The 13,874-nt window shown below is 41.8% G+C and overlaps 1 protein-coding gene across 2 annotated transcripts in view; it reads right to left on the reverse strand.

Annotated features, from left to right (window-relative positions):
• Window positions 1–11,255, reverse strand: part of LOC105924750 (double-stranded RNA-specific editase B2-like) — a 177,419-nt gene extending 166,164 nt beyond the window's left edge. Inside the window, exon 1 of one of the 2 annotated variants that reach the window (XM_036125439.1) lies at window positions 10,523–11,255. In XM_036125439.1, coding sequence (XP_035981332.1) covers window positions 10,523–10,625 — 103 coding nt within the window. In that variant the 5' untranslated portion in view covers window positions 10,626–11,255. The remainder of the gene's footprint in view (window positions 1–10,522) is intronic. The other variant, XM_036125440.1, reaches the window with a different exon arrangement.
• Window positions 11,256–13,874: the final 2,619 nt, after the last annotated feature.

Consider the following 13,874-nt stretch of genomic DNA (forward strand, 5'->3'; position numbering starts at 1 on the left):
TATTCTCAACCAAAGTCCCCTTCATTAATGTTATCTCTAATAGGCACAGAGTCTGATGGCGAGAGGAGGGACGGTGAGCGTCTAAGCTGCTTCATCCAATTTCATTACTCCATATGAGGCGGCGTGTCAGTGCTAACTTTGCAATGTCAGCACAACTCTTGTGCTGGTGCTCTGGCTGAAGCATGATGTAAGTTTAAATGTTTAAGTCAGGTGGAGTCCACAGCTCATCAGATGCTGATCACGGGGTTGGGATTTTTCATTTCCAAGCCGTTCTCAAACGGCAGCCTAATTCCTGGCTAAATCGCTGTTTGTGAAACAACAGAAAGCCTGCTTTTCGGTGCCCAAATTCAAACACCTTCTTTGGCTATTTGTGGCTTATGAAATTTATCCCAGTAGCAGCTACCATGCTGTGACTATGTCCAAGTAAGCCAGGAGACAACAATAGCATTGTGCAAGCTGCTAAAGTGGGAGAGGAAGAGGAAGGATGCTGGACTAGCAGTTAAAGAGAGGTAGAAAGATGGGAGAGAGTTGAAGAAACGGTGAAACTGCCGACCATCAAATGATCTGGCCTCTCTCCAGGCATGATGACTCAGGGATGATGGCACAGTTAGAGCTAATTAGGATCATAAACGGGAGGAACGTTTTGCCACTGTGATGTGTGGGGCATTTGCCTGCTGTTGGCAGGTCTTCGGGTTAGAAACATTAAATAAAAAAATCAGCTGCCCTGAATCAACAGTTATCCTCAAAAGTTCAAACTAATTTTATTTGACTGGATCAGCTTTTCCTTTTGTTCTTTATATTCCTCTATTTTCAAATAATATTATTTCTGTTATTTTAGAGTTTTACCTCTTAAAATAGGTAGGTAAATCCTAGTAGAGGTTGCAGGTATCTACACCGTTTAATACAACCACAACATTCAGGGTTCGAGTTGTCAGGCACTCTTAAAAAGGTGCCAGACATCCATTAAAAGCACCTATCAAATTTCAATTTCAAATTCTACCTGAAAAAAATAGCTCCTTTATTATTATCAAGTAATTTAAGCCTCTTTCAAGTCCTTCTGCGGTGTTGTAGCAGGCCATGTCTGTCTTTAAACGGGGGATCTAGGTTGGCATCCCGGTTGCCTTAAGAAGGTCAACCGGTATAAATCTCTGTCATTACAATTTGCACACAAACTTGGCAATCTGTAGAAATTTAAACTGCTGTATTAAGAAACTTGCGTGAAACAAGTCTATACATGAGGAAATGAAGAATGTGGATAGCACAGTCCTCTAAGTAAGGACACACTTATGTTACTTTTATCGTGACATCACTATTTCATTCCATAATTTTCCATATTCCATATTTAAAGAATAAACTGACCATGTGGGTATGGTATTTTAAGGTCTTGTGAGCACCCCCAGGCAATCAGATATTTATTACTTTAATCAATACGGAAAGTTTCAAGCATCCGTCACCCTGAGGTGAGTGAAATTTCATCAGACAGCGAATTTGCATAGTGTTACATAAGATTTAGTATTTTCAATTTTCAATCAATCAAGCAATCAATTAATCAATAATTTATTTATATAGCCTTTCCACTTACACAGTTATGGTGACCAAATTGATTAACAAAATCAATATGTAACAACAAAAACAAATAGGGAGTCAAAAGAAAACATAAAAACAAGGTGGATGAAGCAATAGGAATACAGATACAACAAAAAGTGCCAACACTGTTTGAAGTTTTTTAAGCCGTACTGAATAAAAAAGTATTGAGCTTTGCTTTAAAAAGGCTAAGGTCAGTTAGAGATCGAAGATCTAGCGGTTGTTAATACAAAAATCGAGATGCGGCCAATTACAAAAGCTTGTTCACCCCAATGTTTTAACTTTGTGGAACCATGAGTAAATGTTGCTTGTCTGATTTTAGGACCTGGTGCAAATATAAAAGCTCAATAACTTGGGTAAATAGGAGAGCACTGCCTTTAAAAATAAATATAACATGTTTAAAATCTACCCTACAATGAGCGGAACGAGATAAAACAGGTGTAATGTGTTCTTCTCTGGAAGTGGAACTCTCTAGGGAATGTCATTGTCGCTACATGCATGCTTTCTATGAGAGACTGCTACTAAGTCAACAACAATACAGACAACTGCCCACTGTGGCTACACACTCTTTCAGGAGGAGTACATGCTGCTTGTCAATGACTCGATGCAATCCACTGGGTTTCCTGAAATAGAAACCTTGTGACCAGTCTGTATGTATGATTTGATTGAATTGACTTTGTAAAGTGCCTTGAGATGACATTTTTTAACTAAAGGGTGACTGGGGGACACCTACATATAGAGGGCATCATAATGGTCGATTCTGGAACTGCTAAAATCCTGAACAGCTTGGGACCTTTGTTGCCTTTTTTAATAAAAAAAGAAAGAAAAGAAAATGGTTCTAGCTTAGCCACTGTAATGATTTTAGGGATGCAATCAAAGAGACAATGTTTTGGATTACTTAGTCCTGGCTTTAACAGTAAATAAATCTGCAAATCATCTGCATAGAAATGGAATCTAACATTATGCTGTGGTATGATACATAAAAGCGGCAAAATACTGAAGGAAAAAAGGGGAGGGCCTAAAATGGAACCTTGTGGCACTCCAAACAAAAGAGGCTGTAGAGGAAAAGCCATTGAGCAAGGCTGAAAAGATTCCGGCCATGCTCAATGGGTCATATATATATATATATATATATATATATATATATATATATATATATATATATATATATATATATATATATATATATATATATATATATATATATGTGTGTGTGTGTGTGTAGACGGTTTTTAAAAAGGTAATCAAAGCAAAGGTTTTTTTGAACAGACCTTTGATACCAGCTTTGACGTATCAATTTATTTATGAATCTTGTAACCTTGTGCAATACGCTAGAAAAAATAAAAGATGGCACAGCTTTTACTTCTTTGACACATCAGCTGTTGAAAAAGTTAATGGCATAAAGAAAAGTAGAGTGAAAGACAGTCAAAGCCTCACTCAAGTGGATGTTTTGGATCATCTTCTTCTGCATTTTATTCTGTCTTTAATTGTGATCCTGCTGCCACCTATCGGCCCAACATGGGCATTTTCGCTGCTCTTTCATGTGGCTGAGGACTCTTTTCCACATGGAGATGATATGCAAAACAAGTTTGCACTTCTTCTTATCCCTTTTCAAATATGTAAATTAAATCTACCATTTCTGTTCCCGTGCTGCTTTGTTCCTTTAATTAGCTTTCTTTACTTCATGGTGCATTGTTATTGGATAATTGCTTGATTTAAAAGTTATCTGTATGTTTAAAATAAACAAATGTGAATGAATATTTTTTTAAAATGGGGATTATTGTACTTATCTCTAAAAATTCTGACTTCTCTGCAAGGTATGGAAGGGACATATCCACATGTATGAAAATGAGACCCATAATAATTTCAAGGGAGGCATAACAGACATTTTCCTTTTAGCCTGATGTCATTGAAACAACTTATTGTCGTTTTTTTTTTTTTATAAAAGTATATAAATTTTAGTAAATGTCATAGATGTTATTTTTACTCAAGATTATCATATGGTAAAAATTTATACTGGAACCTTACTTACCTCCACAAGCAATCAATTAAAAACTAGTTGCATTTTAAAAAAAGGCCTTTTTAAACTATATAAAGAGAGTAAAATAATAAATATTTAGCCCTGCTGATTTAACATGGAATTACTGTTTGTTGATGAATAGACCACAACCTTTACTTGACAAAAGGCTTTTTTTTCTCCAATGCTGCTCTGGTGTGTGCACTGAGAAGGTTCCACTGTGTTTCCAGCAGCGTCAACCTGCTGCGCTGCTCGCATCTGACACCACCTCAGAATCACCTGACAATTGCTCCCAGGCAGTTTTGCTCCATCTTTTACATTGTAGGCCTCTACTCGTTGCTTTGTCTGGTGGACCGCAGACGCACAAAAAACTGACAGGAAGTGATAATGCCTTTGACTCGGTGTGCTTTGTCTGTGTTTACAAAGACTGGCAGCTCCCTCCTGGTGGCTGCACACCCGTACGTACCGTACACAAATACTCAGGGGTGGTACACACGCAGACACGCGAGCAAATTATCATACGGAGGCAGCATCTGACACACTCCAGAGCATCATTTTCCATCACAAGAACGTACATATTACCGCCGCGGCACTCTCAAACGTCTTCCCCCTAAAGTAGTCATTGTTTTTGAAAGCTGTTGTGGACAGATTGATGGAGCGTAACACATGACTAACTCAATTTAACTGTTTGCGTTGAGTCGTCATGGCAACAAGCGCAACAAGTCATTCGCAGTGTGTGTAATACCGTTATCATTCCAACTGTGGGAGTCATGAAACAACAGACTAATTAACTTAAGTGTCACCTTCTGATTTTTTATTTTTTTTTAATCTGCATCTGTTCTGTTGATACTTCTGTTTTATTCTTAGCGAACGTGACCGAGGCGGCCCACTAGGAGTCCAAAAGTTGCATTAATGAGTCATTTTTCTCCTGAAGTTTATTTGCTGCTCCTGAACTTTAAGTACAATTTTTCACCGCCAAGCTCCAAAAAGCCAGAAGGGAGTATTACAAGATAATTATTATGCAAATGCACTAATAGTTGTGCAATTCCTTTTCTTTGGTCATTTTATCTGCTGTTCTCATGAGACCCACGGTCAGGAGTACTAACCTCGTTTTTTTTTCTCCCACCCCCATCAGCTAAATGCACGGTCACTTGGAGGACGTGGCGTCCTAAGTAGAGCGACCTCTCCGCCGCTATCCTTAATCAGGAAGCGCCTGTAAATTCACAAAGCCATGCGAGCACACACAGCGGAGCGCCGTGCCGTTTCCGCCGGCGCGACCTTCATTAACCTCATAAATGCCAGCGGTGTTCCTGCTGCAGCTCCTAATGCCATTATCAACACCAGCGCAAACAAATGTGACAGAAAGTGTTTGAGGGGAGCTTCGCATCTGCAAAATATCTCTTCGCCGCCGTCCTCTCGCGGCACACGCTGTGACATTGGGGCGTCCCGACACGGAAGCAGCACTGCCCCACTTTCATCCCCGCTGCGATTGAACCTACATTTGTAAACCGGTTGTACGGGGAAACCTGCACGAAGCTCTACACGCGTGCACCTTGATGCACTCGGCACGGGCCTATGCTAAGATCGCGATGCTGCTGTGTACATGTTTGCAGGGACCGTCAAAGCTGGTTTTTACCCAGGAAAACTCAACAAGCGTCTGATTAAAAATAGCACTCGCTGCTGGAAAAAAACAAGGAATTTTCCACTTTTCTTAGTCGACTCTGATCCTTTTCCAGTGAGGCTTGGCAACGAGCATATTCCTCACTTTTGTATTTTCATTTATTCCTCACAGCTAGCTTTTTATTGCTGCTATCATTCAGCCTCCATGTGCTCATTGTGCTCAACATTACAAAGACTTGTGTTCTAAATCTGCATGTGTTTGTCACCGCGCTTTGTGCCGTTGCTTAAAAATTGTTGTAGCTGTTACAGGATTTATATTGAAATATTGTTTTGCTTTTTTTGTTGTTGTTTTTTTTCTCTCTCTCTCTTACAATTTGACAGATGATAGCAGGGAGGCAGACAGGAAAATGACTGGAGAAAAACAGGCTTGACGCCCAACGTATGTGCATGCAGCTGGAATGGAACCGTCGCCGTTGCTTTGAGGTGGAAGATGCCAAACGAGACGTGAAAAATAGATTTGTCAAAAGTCCTTATTTAAGCCTCATTTGAATAATGTAAAAGGGCATCATCTAGAAGAAGTCAAAAGCAAACCTGCACTTTAAACTGAAGATTTGTTTTTCTTTTTAGGGCAGCATTTTTGGTCGCTGTTCGCATTGTCTTCCCTTTTCTTCTCTAATGTCTAGGTATGCGGCGGTGTGAGGTTCTCATGGTATGATCGTTTTTCATAAACATATTCTTTCAGGGTCGCTGGGGGTGGTTGGCTTATGTCCAACCGTAATAGGGCAAGAGTTGGAGTACACCCTGGACAAAACAACAATTCATTATTTAAAACAGAAGGTGTGGTGGTGGCACAGGGGTAGAGCATGCATCCCACATCCAGAGGCCTCAGTCCTCCACGCGGCCGTCTCAGGTTTGAGTCTCGGCCCCGTGGACCTTTGCTGCATGTCCGTCCCCTCTGTCTCAACCCCATTTCCTGTCAGCTAACTGTCAAGTAAAGGTCACTAACGCCACAAAATAATTGTAGAAAAACTAATAAGTGTATTTTTTGTGTAGGAATTTGAAACACTAGATGTCATTATTACTTACTGCTCCTTTAACTAGTATAATTCTGATTATTGCCTGTTTAAATAATGTTTTTTATTTTATTTTACTAAAATAGAAATGCTGAATTAATACCCCGATCCATTTCGTGCTAGTTTTAAGTACTCATTCTTTCGAATAAAATTATACCTTTCACCGCTGATGCTCCTTATCTAGCTGAGATTAGCTGGTTAATAAGTCAGGCTATAAACTGAGATCGGGAGCTTGCACTCCGCAGCTTGATAGACACACCATGGGGCAAGTTGTTGTCACGACAGAACATTCTCTGGCATCATATTAAAATAACTCTTGTAGCACTTTTAAAGATTAAAACCCTAACCTGGCCTAATATAACTGGCCAAAAGGTCATTCTTTTATTTATACAAAGTTATTTGGCTTTAAACATGTGCTGAATATTGAATATGCCCGCCACAGTCCTAAAATATGCACATTTAAAATGCACTGTTCACGCTTTTTAGTTCGAAATAGCTTTTTAAAATCTCAGCATATCTTGATACCAGTAACCGGCCGATGCCTGCCGATGACAAGTGTACATCATAAAATCTAAGATATTAGTGGCAGGATGAAGCAAGCTTAAATTGTATATGCAGGTCTTTTTTATTTCTAACTCCCATTTCCATGACGGCAAGATGCTTCTGAGAGCTGTCATGCTTCATCTTTAAAAAAAAGATAAAGGTTACTTTGATTATTCAGATGCAAAAAATAAAATAAAATAAAATAAACCCTGTTACTGGAAACAGTTCTTTAGACATGATAATAAATCTCTCACACCAAATATGGATCTGTGGATGTTAAAACCTGCTCTCCAGCCTGACCTCTGCCCTCGACTCGAGAACCCCTTTATCACGGCGCTAAAAGGGACAGTGATGAAACTGAACAGCCTGCAGTTCACGATCCCTTCTCCTTTTTCTGGAAGTCACACAATAAGGGACCTGTCTTATTGAAGGGGTGGGGGGTGGGGGGGTGCTCGGATGTGGGAGGACCCCCATCATTCTGCGTGACCTGACCCTCATCTTTTACATTCTGCCTCAGGGTCCTCCCCTACATTTAAAGCCCAAACCGGACTCCTCTGCCACCACCTCGCTGCGAACGGGGGCGTAAACAGTAATTGGTACATATATTATGTTGCACTCGCTGTGTTTTTCAATTTTCCCCCTTGGCGCGCTTGATGACATGCTGATATACTGTACAAGGGACTACATGCTGATAAGTGTGGCAATAAAAAGAATAAATAAAAAAGGAATGTTGATCCATAAATCTCTGTGGTACTCATTTTTGTGGATAAACAGGATGGACCGCCTTGTACGTGTGCCACAGTCAAAGCGTATGCAGATGATTGATGGCTGTTAATCCACCGACAGCGTTCATAGAAAAAACGGACGGTGGCACGTATGCTCTGATGTTCCTGCACCTGATTTTGTTTGTGTTGCCGGCAACCCTTCGGCGATGCTAGCGTGAATAAAAAAAAATGTAATTAATTAAGAGGCTGGTCAGACGTGGTCATAAAGAACACTAAACCAATGCAGAGAGAGGTCTCAGTAAAGGAATTGAGGGCTTTTGGCTCTTTAAGGTAAAGCTGGGGGATACAGTGATTTCTAGGAATTGCCAGCATGGACGGGATGGTGTCAAGCTGCCGGAAAAAAAAAAAAAAAGATGGGACAAAATAAATCCCCAATCTTCACTCTGGGGTTATTTGTTTTGCACATCATAAAATGAGCAACTTTTTTTTTTTTTTCATTAAAGGGAAATTAATAGAAGCTGCAGAATGGATTCCGCCTGCAGCCTTTTTGAATACACTCATAGGTTTTAGCGAGTCCATCTGCAAATAATCTGCAGCCTTTTCAAGAGATTAAGCCCTAAATGCCATGCGGTAATCCCTCTGTGACTTTGTTTTTGCCTTAAAATAATTGTGTGAAAATCTGAAGATCACAATCGTTTGGCGTTTCCGAGTAAAGATTTGACACAATGATGAAGGAAATGAAAAAAAGAAAAGAAAGAATTTGGTCAGGCTTAACCATAATTTGCAGTTTGAAGTGTGTGTGTGTGTTTGTGTGGGGTGGTGTGTGTGTGTGTGTGTGTAATAATCTGTAGTTTTAAGAAACACATAGAACAGCAAGAAAACATCTAAATGTGGGCTCCAGCTCCGGCCACGGACACAGTTCATTTCCAGTCGGCCCCCTGAGCCGGTCCCTCTTAATGTCCCATGTTATCAGAGTGAATCAGCAACGCTGATAAATTAGCCCCCACCGCGCAAACGCACCCAGAAAGGCCCGTCAGCTAATGTGTGCGCCCGCGTTTGTGCGACGCTCATATGCAACGCTTAATGTTGTGGAACCAATTCTATCGTTTCCATTATGTAAATACATTTGCCTCGGCACTATATTTTATGTATTGTCTCCCTTGTCTCAATTACTTGGGCTATTAAAAATCAAGAGGTTATGGAAATGAAGTTTGCGGTCGTCTGTTTTGCACTTTGATGACAAGCGAAAAGTGTTAATGGCAGCTCGCTCTGCTCGGATATGTCAACGCGTTCCGAGCTTCCGTCCATCGTTCCACCGTGTAGATGGGGCGGCACATCAGCGTCTTCGAGCACAAACAGCACACGCAGTTTTCCCCGTTATCATCGCTGACATCGTAAAACTAAATGCAACTAAATGTGCCGCAGCTGTTTTTACTTTAGCTCACCCCCTCCTCTCCTTTTATTAGAGGTGCTCAAAGACAAAGAAACAGGCTAAAGGGACGATCATTTACCGTGATGCTGGAGCATAAATCTGGTTTTGACATCTTAATGGTAATTGCCGAAATGCTCTGGGAAATAACTTTCAATATGCTGCAAGGATTGAAGCTTTTACTGATGCTTCTTTCTAAAATGTCATTCTGCTGTTTTCTTTTTAAGTGCAACATGAAATTAGAGTGAAATTACCCCAACAATCACAGATTGATTAGAACAACGGACGGCAAAGTGCGGTCAATTCTGCAAATAACGAAAGCATGGCGTCTCATGGTAAGAGGTGGTGAGGTACAAAAGCTTCAGTCTGAGGGGATTGAAATGATACTGTTTTTATTAGTTTTGCTTGTGTGCATTAGTCTATTTGATATAATATCATTGGCAAAGACGGCATAAAACTGCACGGGGGGATTTGTTTACCATAAACCCTCATCAGCATCCATTACAGTGCTGGCTGCAGCGTTGGGAGGAAAAGTCAGTGAAATCAGCATGCTTTTCTGTTTCCATTACGGATCCAGCTGATTGTTTCACACTTTGTCTATTGCTTTTACTACTGTGTGCAGACGGCTTCATTTGGGACTCCTTTAAATACACGGAAACTGTTTAGAAAATTTTAACTTATAGGAGAAAAACTAAATAATATTAAAACTAGATATAAAAAAAAATTTGCTTTTCCTTTTTGGCATGCAGGCCGGTGACAGATTCTCCTACATGTGACTTTTTCACTGCTCAGCTTTAAGGCAGAGTGCCGGACTTATAAAAAGCCACGAGGAGAAATGCATGTTATGGAAGAGACAGGAGAGCAAAGGGGCACCCATTAGGAAAATTATTAGGATTATCCCTGCAATCTTTCTGCGGGATCTAAATATAGTTCACACAAATGTTAACGTTTTCCCTTTTTAATGGAGAGCAGTGTCACCACTGGGTATTAGATGTGGGGGGAAAAAAAGAGTTTAAAAATGATGCCTACCTAAACCTAAAAGAAATCATCCAAACTACGAGTCAAAACATTTTAAAATTTGTAATGAGGTTGTACAGAATTGTGTAACAAGGTGCATAAAGACAAAAGTAACAAAAAAATAAAGTATTTAGTAGGCTACTTTATAAGTAAAAATAGAGTTTTTTTCCCCATCTCTTTAAATCTTAGTTTTAGAGCTTGCAAAAAAAAAAAGTAGTAATGATAATAAATGCAGTCCAAAGTCAACTTTAGAAAAGAGCGAATATGCTTCGATGAAACAGCCAGAGCGCATCGTTTTTGCTTGACTCCAAACAAGGCGCCAACATTTGTTCGATCATCGGCGTTTGAACTGAAAAGCCACGTTTCGCCGCGGGCAGTTGTGGAGCAGCGGAGCGCAGCGCAGCGCAGCGCAGGAGCGAACGATGCGCCCCGTAGCCGCCACGGTGCGCGCGACCTCCCCTTCAATCGGAATGGGGAAAACGACAAGAACGAGGGGCTGCCAAAGTTTTCGTACCTCTTCTCTTGGATCGCCTCCTCCTCCTCCGCTTCAGCTTGCACCTGACCTGGCCGCTCGGAGCGCCCGACGCGCGGCTGCTGTTCCCAAGCACGGATGCCATCGGCGCAGGAGCGGAGCGCAGGGGCAACTTGGAGCCGACTCTCCTTCGCACTTGTCTCGACAGCCTCTCCGAGCAGCGCCGCGTCCTCTCTCCTCCTTCTCCCTCCCTCTCTTTGTGTATATACAGATCAACGCTCTGTCTTTTTTCTGTGTGAATATTATCACCGGGGAGGGTCTCGCTGTAGAAAGTCCAGCTCGTCACCAGCTCTAGGATGTAAACCTTTGCTGTCAGCGCAGCCTGGCAGCTCTCTGTCTGCTCCGCTCCGCTCCTCTCCTCTCCGCCCCTGCTGATTTTTTTTTTTTTTTGGCATCAGCCACTTTGGGCTCAATCATGCAGGACGCCTATCTATTTGCTGCCGAGATTTCTAATTAGGGTCCAATCGCGGCTGTTCGAGGGGGTGTGACATCAGCAGCGACACCCACCAACTCGCACACCCCTTGTCCACCCACCGCGGGTGTCTTTTTTTTTAAGCGGCTTTGACTCACTCCTAACACTTTATTCCCTCTGCTGTTCTCCACCTTCCGACGCAGAGAGCCTCCAAGTTTGGTGATGTTTAGCGTCTCCTTTCTATAACTTCTCCCCTGTGTGCCACCCCGCAGAGGAAACTTTACTGCAGGGCGCAGAGACCAAGATGCTATTCTGGGTGCAGATGAGAGAAAGAACAGAAAACTCTCGGTAGTCTTTTCTTTTTTTCTAATATCTCTTCTTGTAGAAACGAGTTTTGTCCGCTAAATGATTTTTGGATTTTCCTTCGTGATTGGAGTTTGGAAAAATATATTCCCTGGCGGTCAAAAATTCAGGAAACAAATGGAACATTTTTACAAATAAAAATCTTAAAAGTGTGGCATACACATATATTTATTCCACTTAAGCTACTCTGCAAAACCACCTTTAAATACAATATGATTCCAAGTGTCTTGTGGTATGTCTATGCCAGTTTAGAAACTAAAAGCACCCCCCACTCCATTAAAGAAATGGCTCAACCTCATGATTGCATGGAGGGCATCTTTAAACAGTCTTTCCACTGATTCTCAATAAAATTTTAGTTTGTGCTGAAGAAAGGCGCCCCCCCGAGCATGATGCTGCTACTTCTGGCCAGTTTGTTTTCCGCTACACCTGGTATGTAGTAGGAAAGTGTCAATTGTTTTCTCACCTGAGCGGAGAACTCTCTATTTGTTTGCCGTGTCCCCTGCATTGCTTGTGGCAAATGGCCAACTTCTTTATGCATTTTTTTTTATTTGACCATACAAAGCCTGTTGATGAAAGGTAAGACAAACGCTCTGTTCTGTTCTCCTTACCTGACTCCGCCAGATAGATTTGCTCCGCATATCCATCTGGAAACCTTCCGTTGAAGTAATTTTGGGAAGGGGCGAAAATACTGGTTAGCTGATTGGCCTATGTTGGTGATAGACGGGCCAAATAAACCAATCAGATTCGTCGTCGCTCGTAACAGAGCGACGACGAAAACACAACCACAAGCCAAGCTACTCTTGCTGCTGCAGGTAAAGGCTCGTTAGCTCAGCAAAGAAATACTCTGTAATTACGATAAAACTTGCTCGATAGCCGCGCTAACGCTAGTTTCATCGGCTGAAGCCGCCATGTTGTTTAGACTGAACTGTCGCGCTTCCCGTTGCGTCACACCTCAACCCGCCTCAAAGCCAACGCTGATTGGACGTTCGTTTGGTGAACGGCTCCAAATTTTCTTCAACGGAGAGTAGCCAGACTGATCTGCGAGTGAAACCTTGAAAGCTCGCGAGATCAGGATGGTCTCACGAGGCTACTGTTCTCCCACCAAAGTCCTGCAACTCTGTAGCTCCTCCAAAGTTGCCATGAGCCTCTTAGCTTATTCTCTGATGAACCTGATTAATACTCTCCCTGCCCGCCCAATCAGTTCAGGTTGATAGCCATGTTTTGGTTGGATTGAAGTTATGCCATCCTCTTTCCGTTTCCTGCTAAGTGTTTCAATAAAGCTCTATGGGAGGTTCAAAGCTACACACACACACACACGCGCACACACAAACAAACTCACACACGCTAAATATATATATAGCTGGTGTATATAGTTTGATCGTGTTTGTATTGGTCTGTAGTTTTAAGGTGTAACATGACAAATGTGGACAGGTCCAGGGGCTAAGAATGTTTTTGCAAAGCACCATAAAATAGGTTTCGGTAGAAACCTCTCGTAGCTTTGACACTCTCGTTAGAATTTTGCAGGTAACCTTCAGCAGCCTCACGAGGGGAGGAAAAAAAAAAAAAACTGTTGTGGACACAAAGTTTCAAGATTGTGACATTTTGGCATTTTTGTGCGAATGCACCGTGTCGAAGCTTTCAGAAAGCATTTGTGTTTTCCGTTGCTGCCGGTTACTTTTCTGTTCCCCTGGCTTCTGCTGTTGAAGGTCAGGTTTGGTCTTTGAGGTGGGGGAGGCGCTATATGCTTCTGCCGGGCATGTCATAATCTGTTGGACTTTTGAGTTTAGTTTGGTTCCACTGGAGCGTCCTGTGTCTCAGTTTATTCCAGTGTTTAAGGTTACTAGTGTTGCTTTTACATCAGTGCTCCAGTTTCCTGTTCTTCTACAGCTTATTGTCTCTTCTGCCTATTTACTCACCTGTGCTACATCCAGTAATCACTGCCCCCAGTATAAATGTTCCCTGGTTCTATTTCTCCTTGTCAGATCCTCTGTTGTCCTCATCTTGCCTTTCTGATCATTGAGGAGTGTATTTTCTCCCTATCACCTGCCATCCTCATCTTTGCATATTGGTCACAAACAGCAAACATCAGAACATAACAAAGCGCATGCAGATACTGAAGTTCAGGCAACTTTGTGGAACTCGTTTGTGGCTGTGTGACAAAGAAACTATGATTTTCACTGCATGATTTAAAAACTGTCTTGTTTTCTGGGGAGCATTACCGTAAGCAGACAACGGACATGGATTTACATGCCTGGGGCCTGATAAGATAGCTTTATGTGGTTCAGATGGTGTCAATTGTGTGTAGCTGCAACCAGGTAAGGACTACCAAGACAATTGTGTCTTGCCACCGTCAAGCATGGCGGTGGGAGTATCATGGCACAATTTGGACTTTTTTACTCAGGGGTGTACTCACTTTTGACATTGGCTGTTGTGTTTAGTCATTTTGCGGAGACAGCAAATTTACAGAGTTATACAAGCTGCACACTGACTACTTTACTACAGTGTTGTCACATGAAAAGCGACATTGTACTAAAGTAATTACAGAACTGTGAGGGGCGT

This window comes from Fundulus heteroclitus, chromosome 21 (genome assembly GCF_011125445.2).
Source record: "Fundulus heteroclitus isolate FHET01 chromosome 21, MU-UCD_Fhet_4.1, whole genome shotgun sequence".
Classification (NCBI taxonomy): Eukaryota; Metazoa; Chordata; class Actinopteri; order Cyprinodontiformes; family Fundulidae; genus Fundulus; species Fundulus heteroclitus.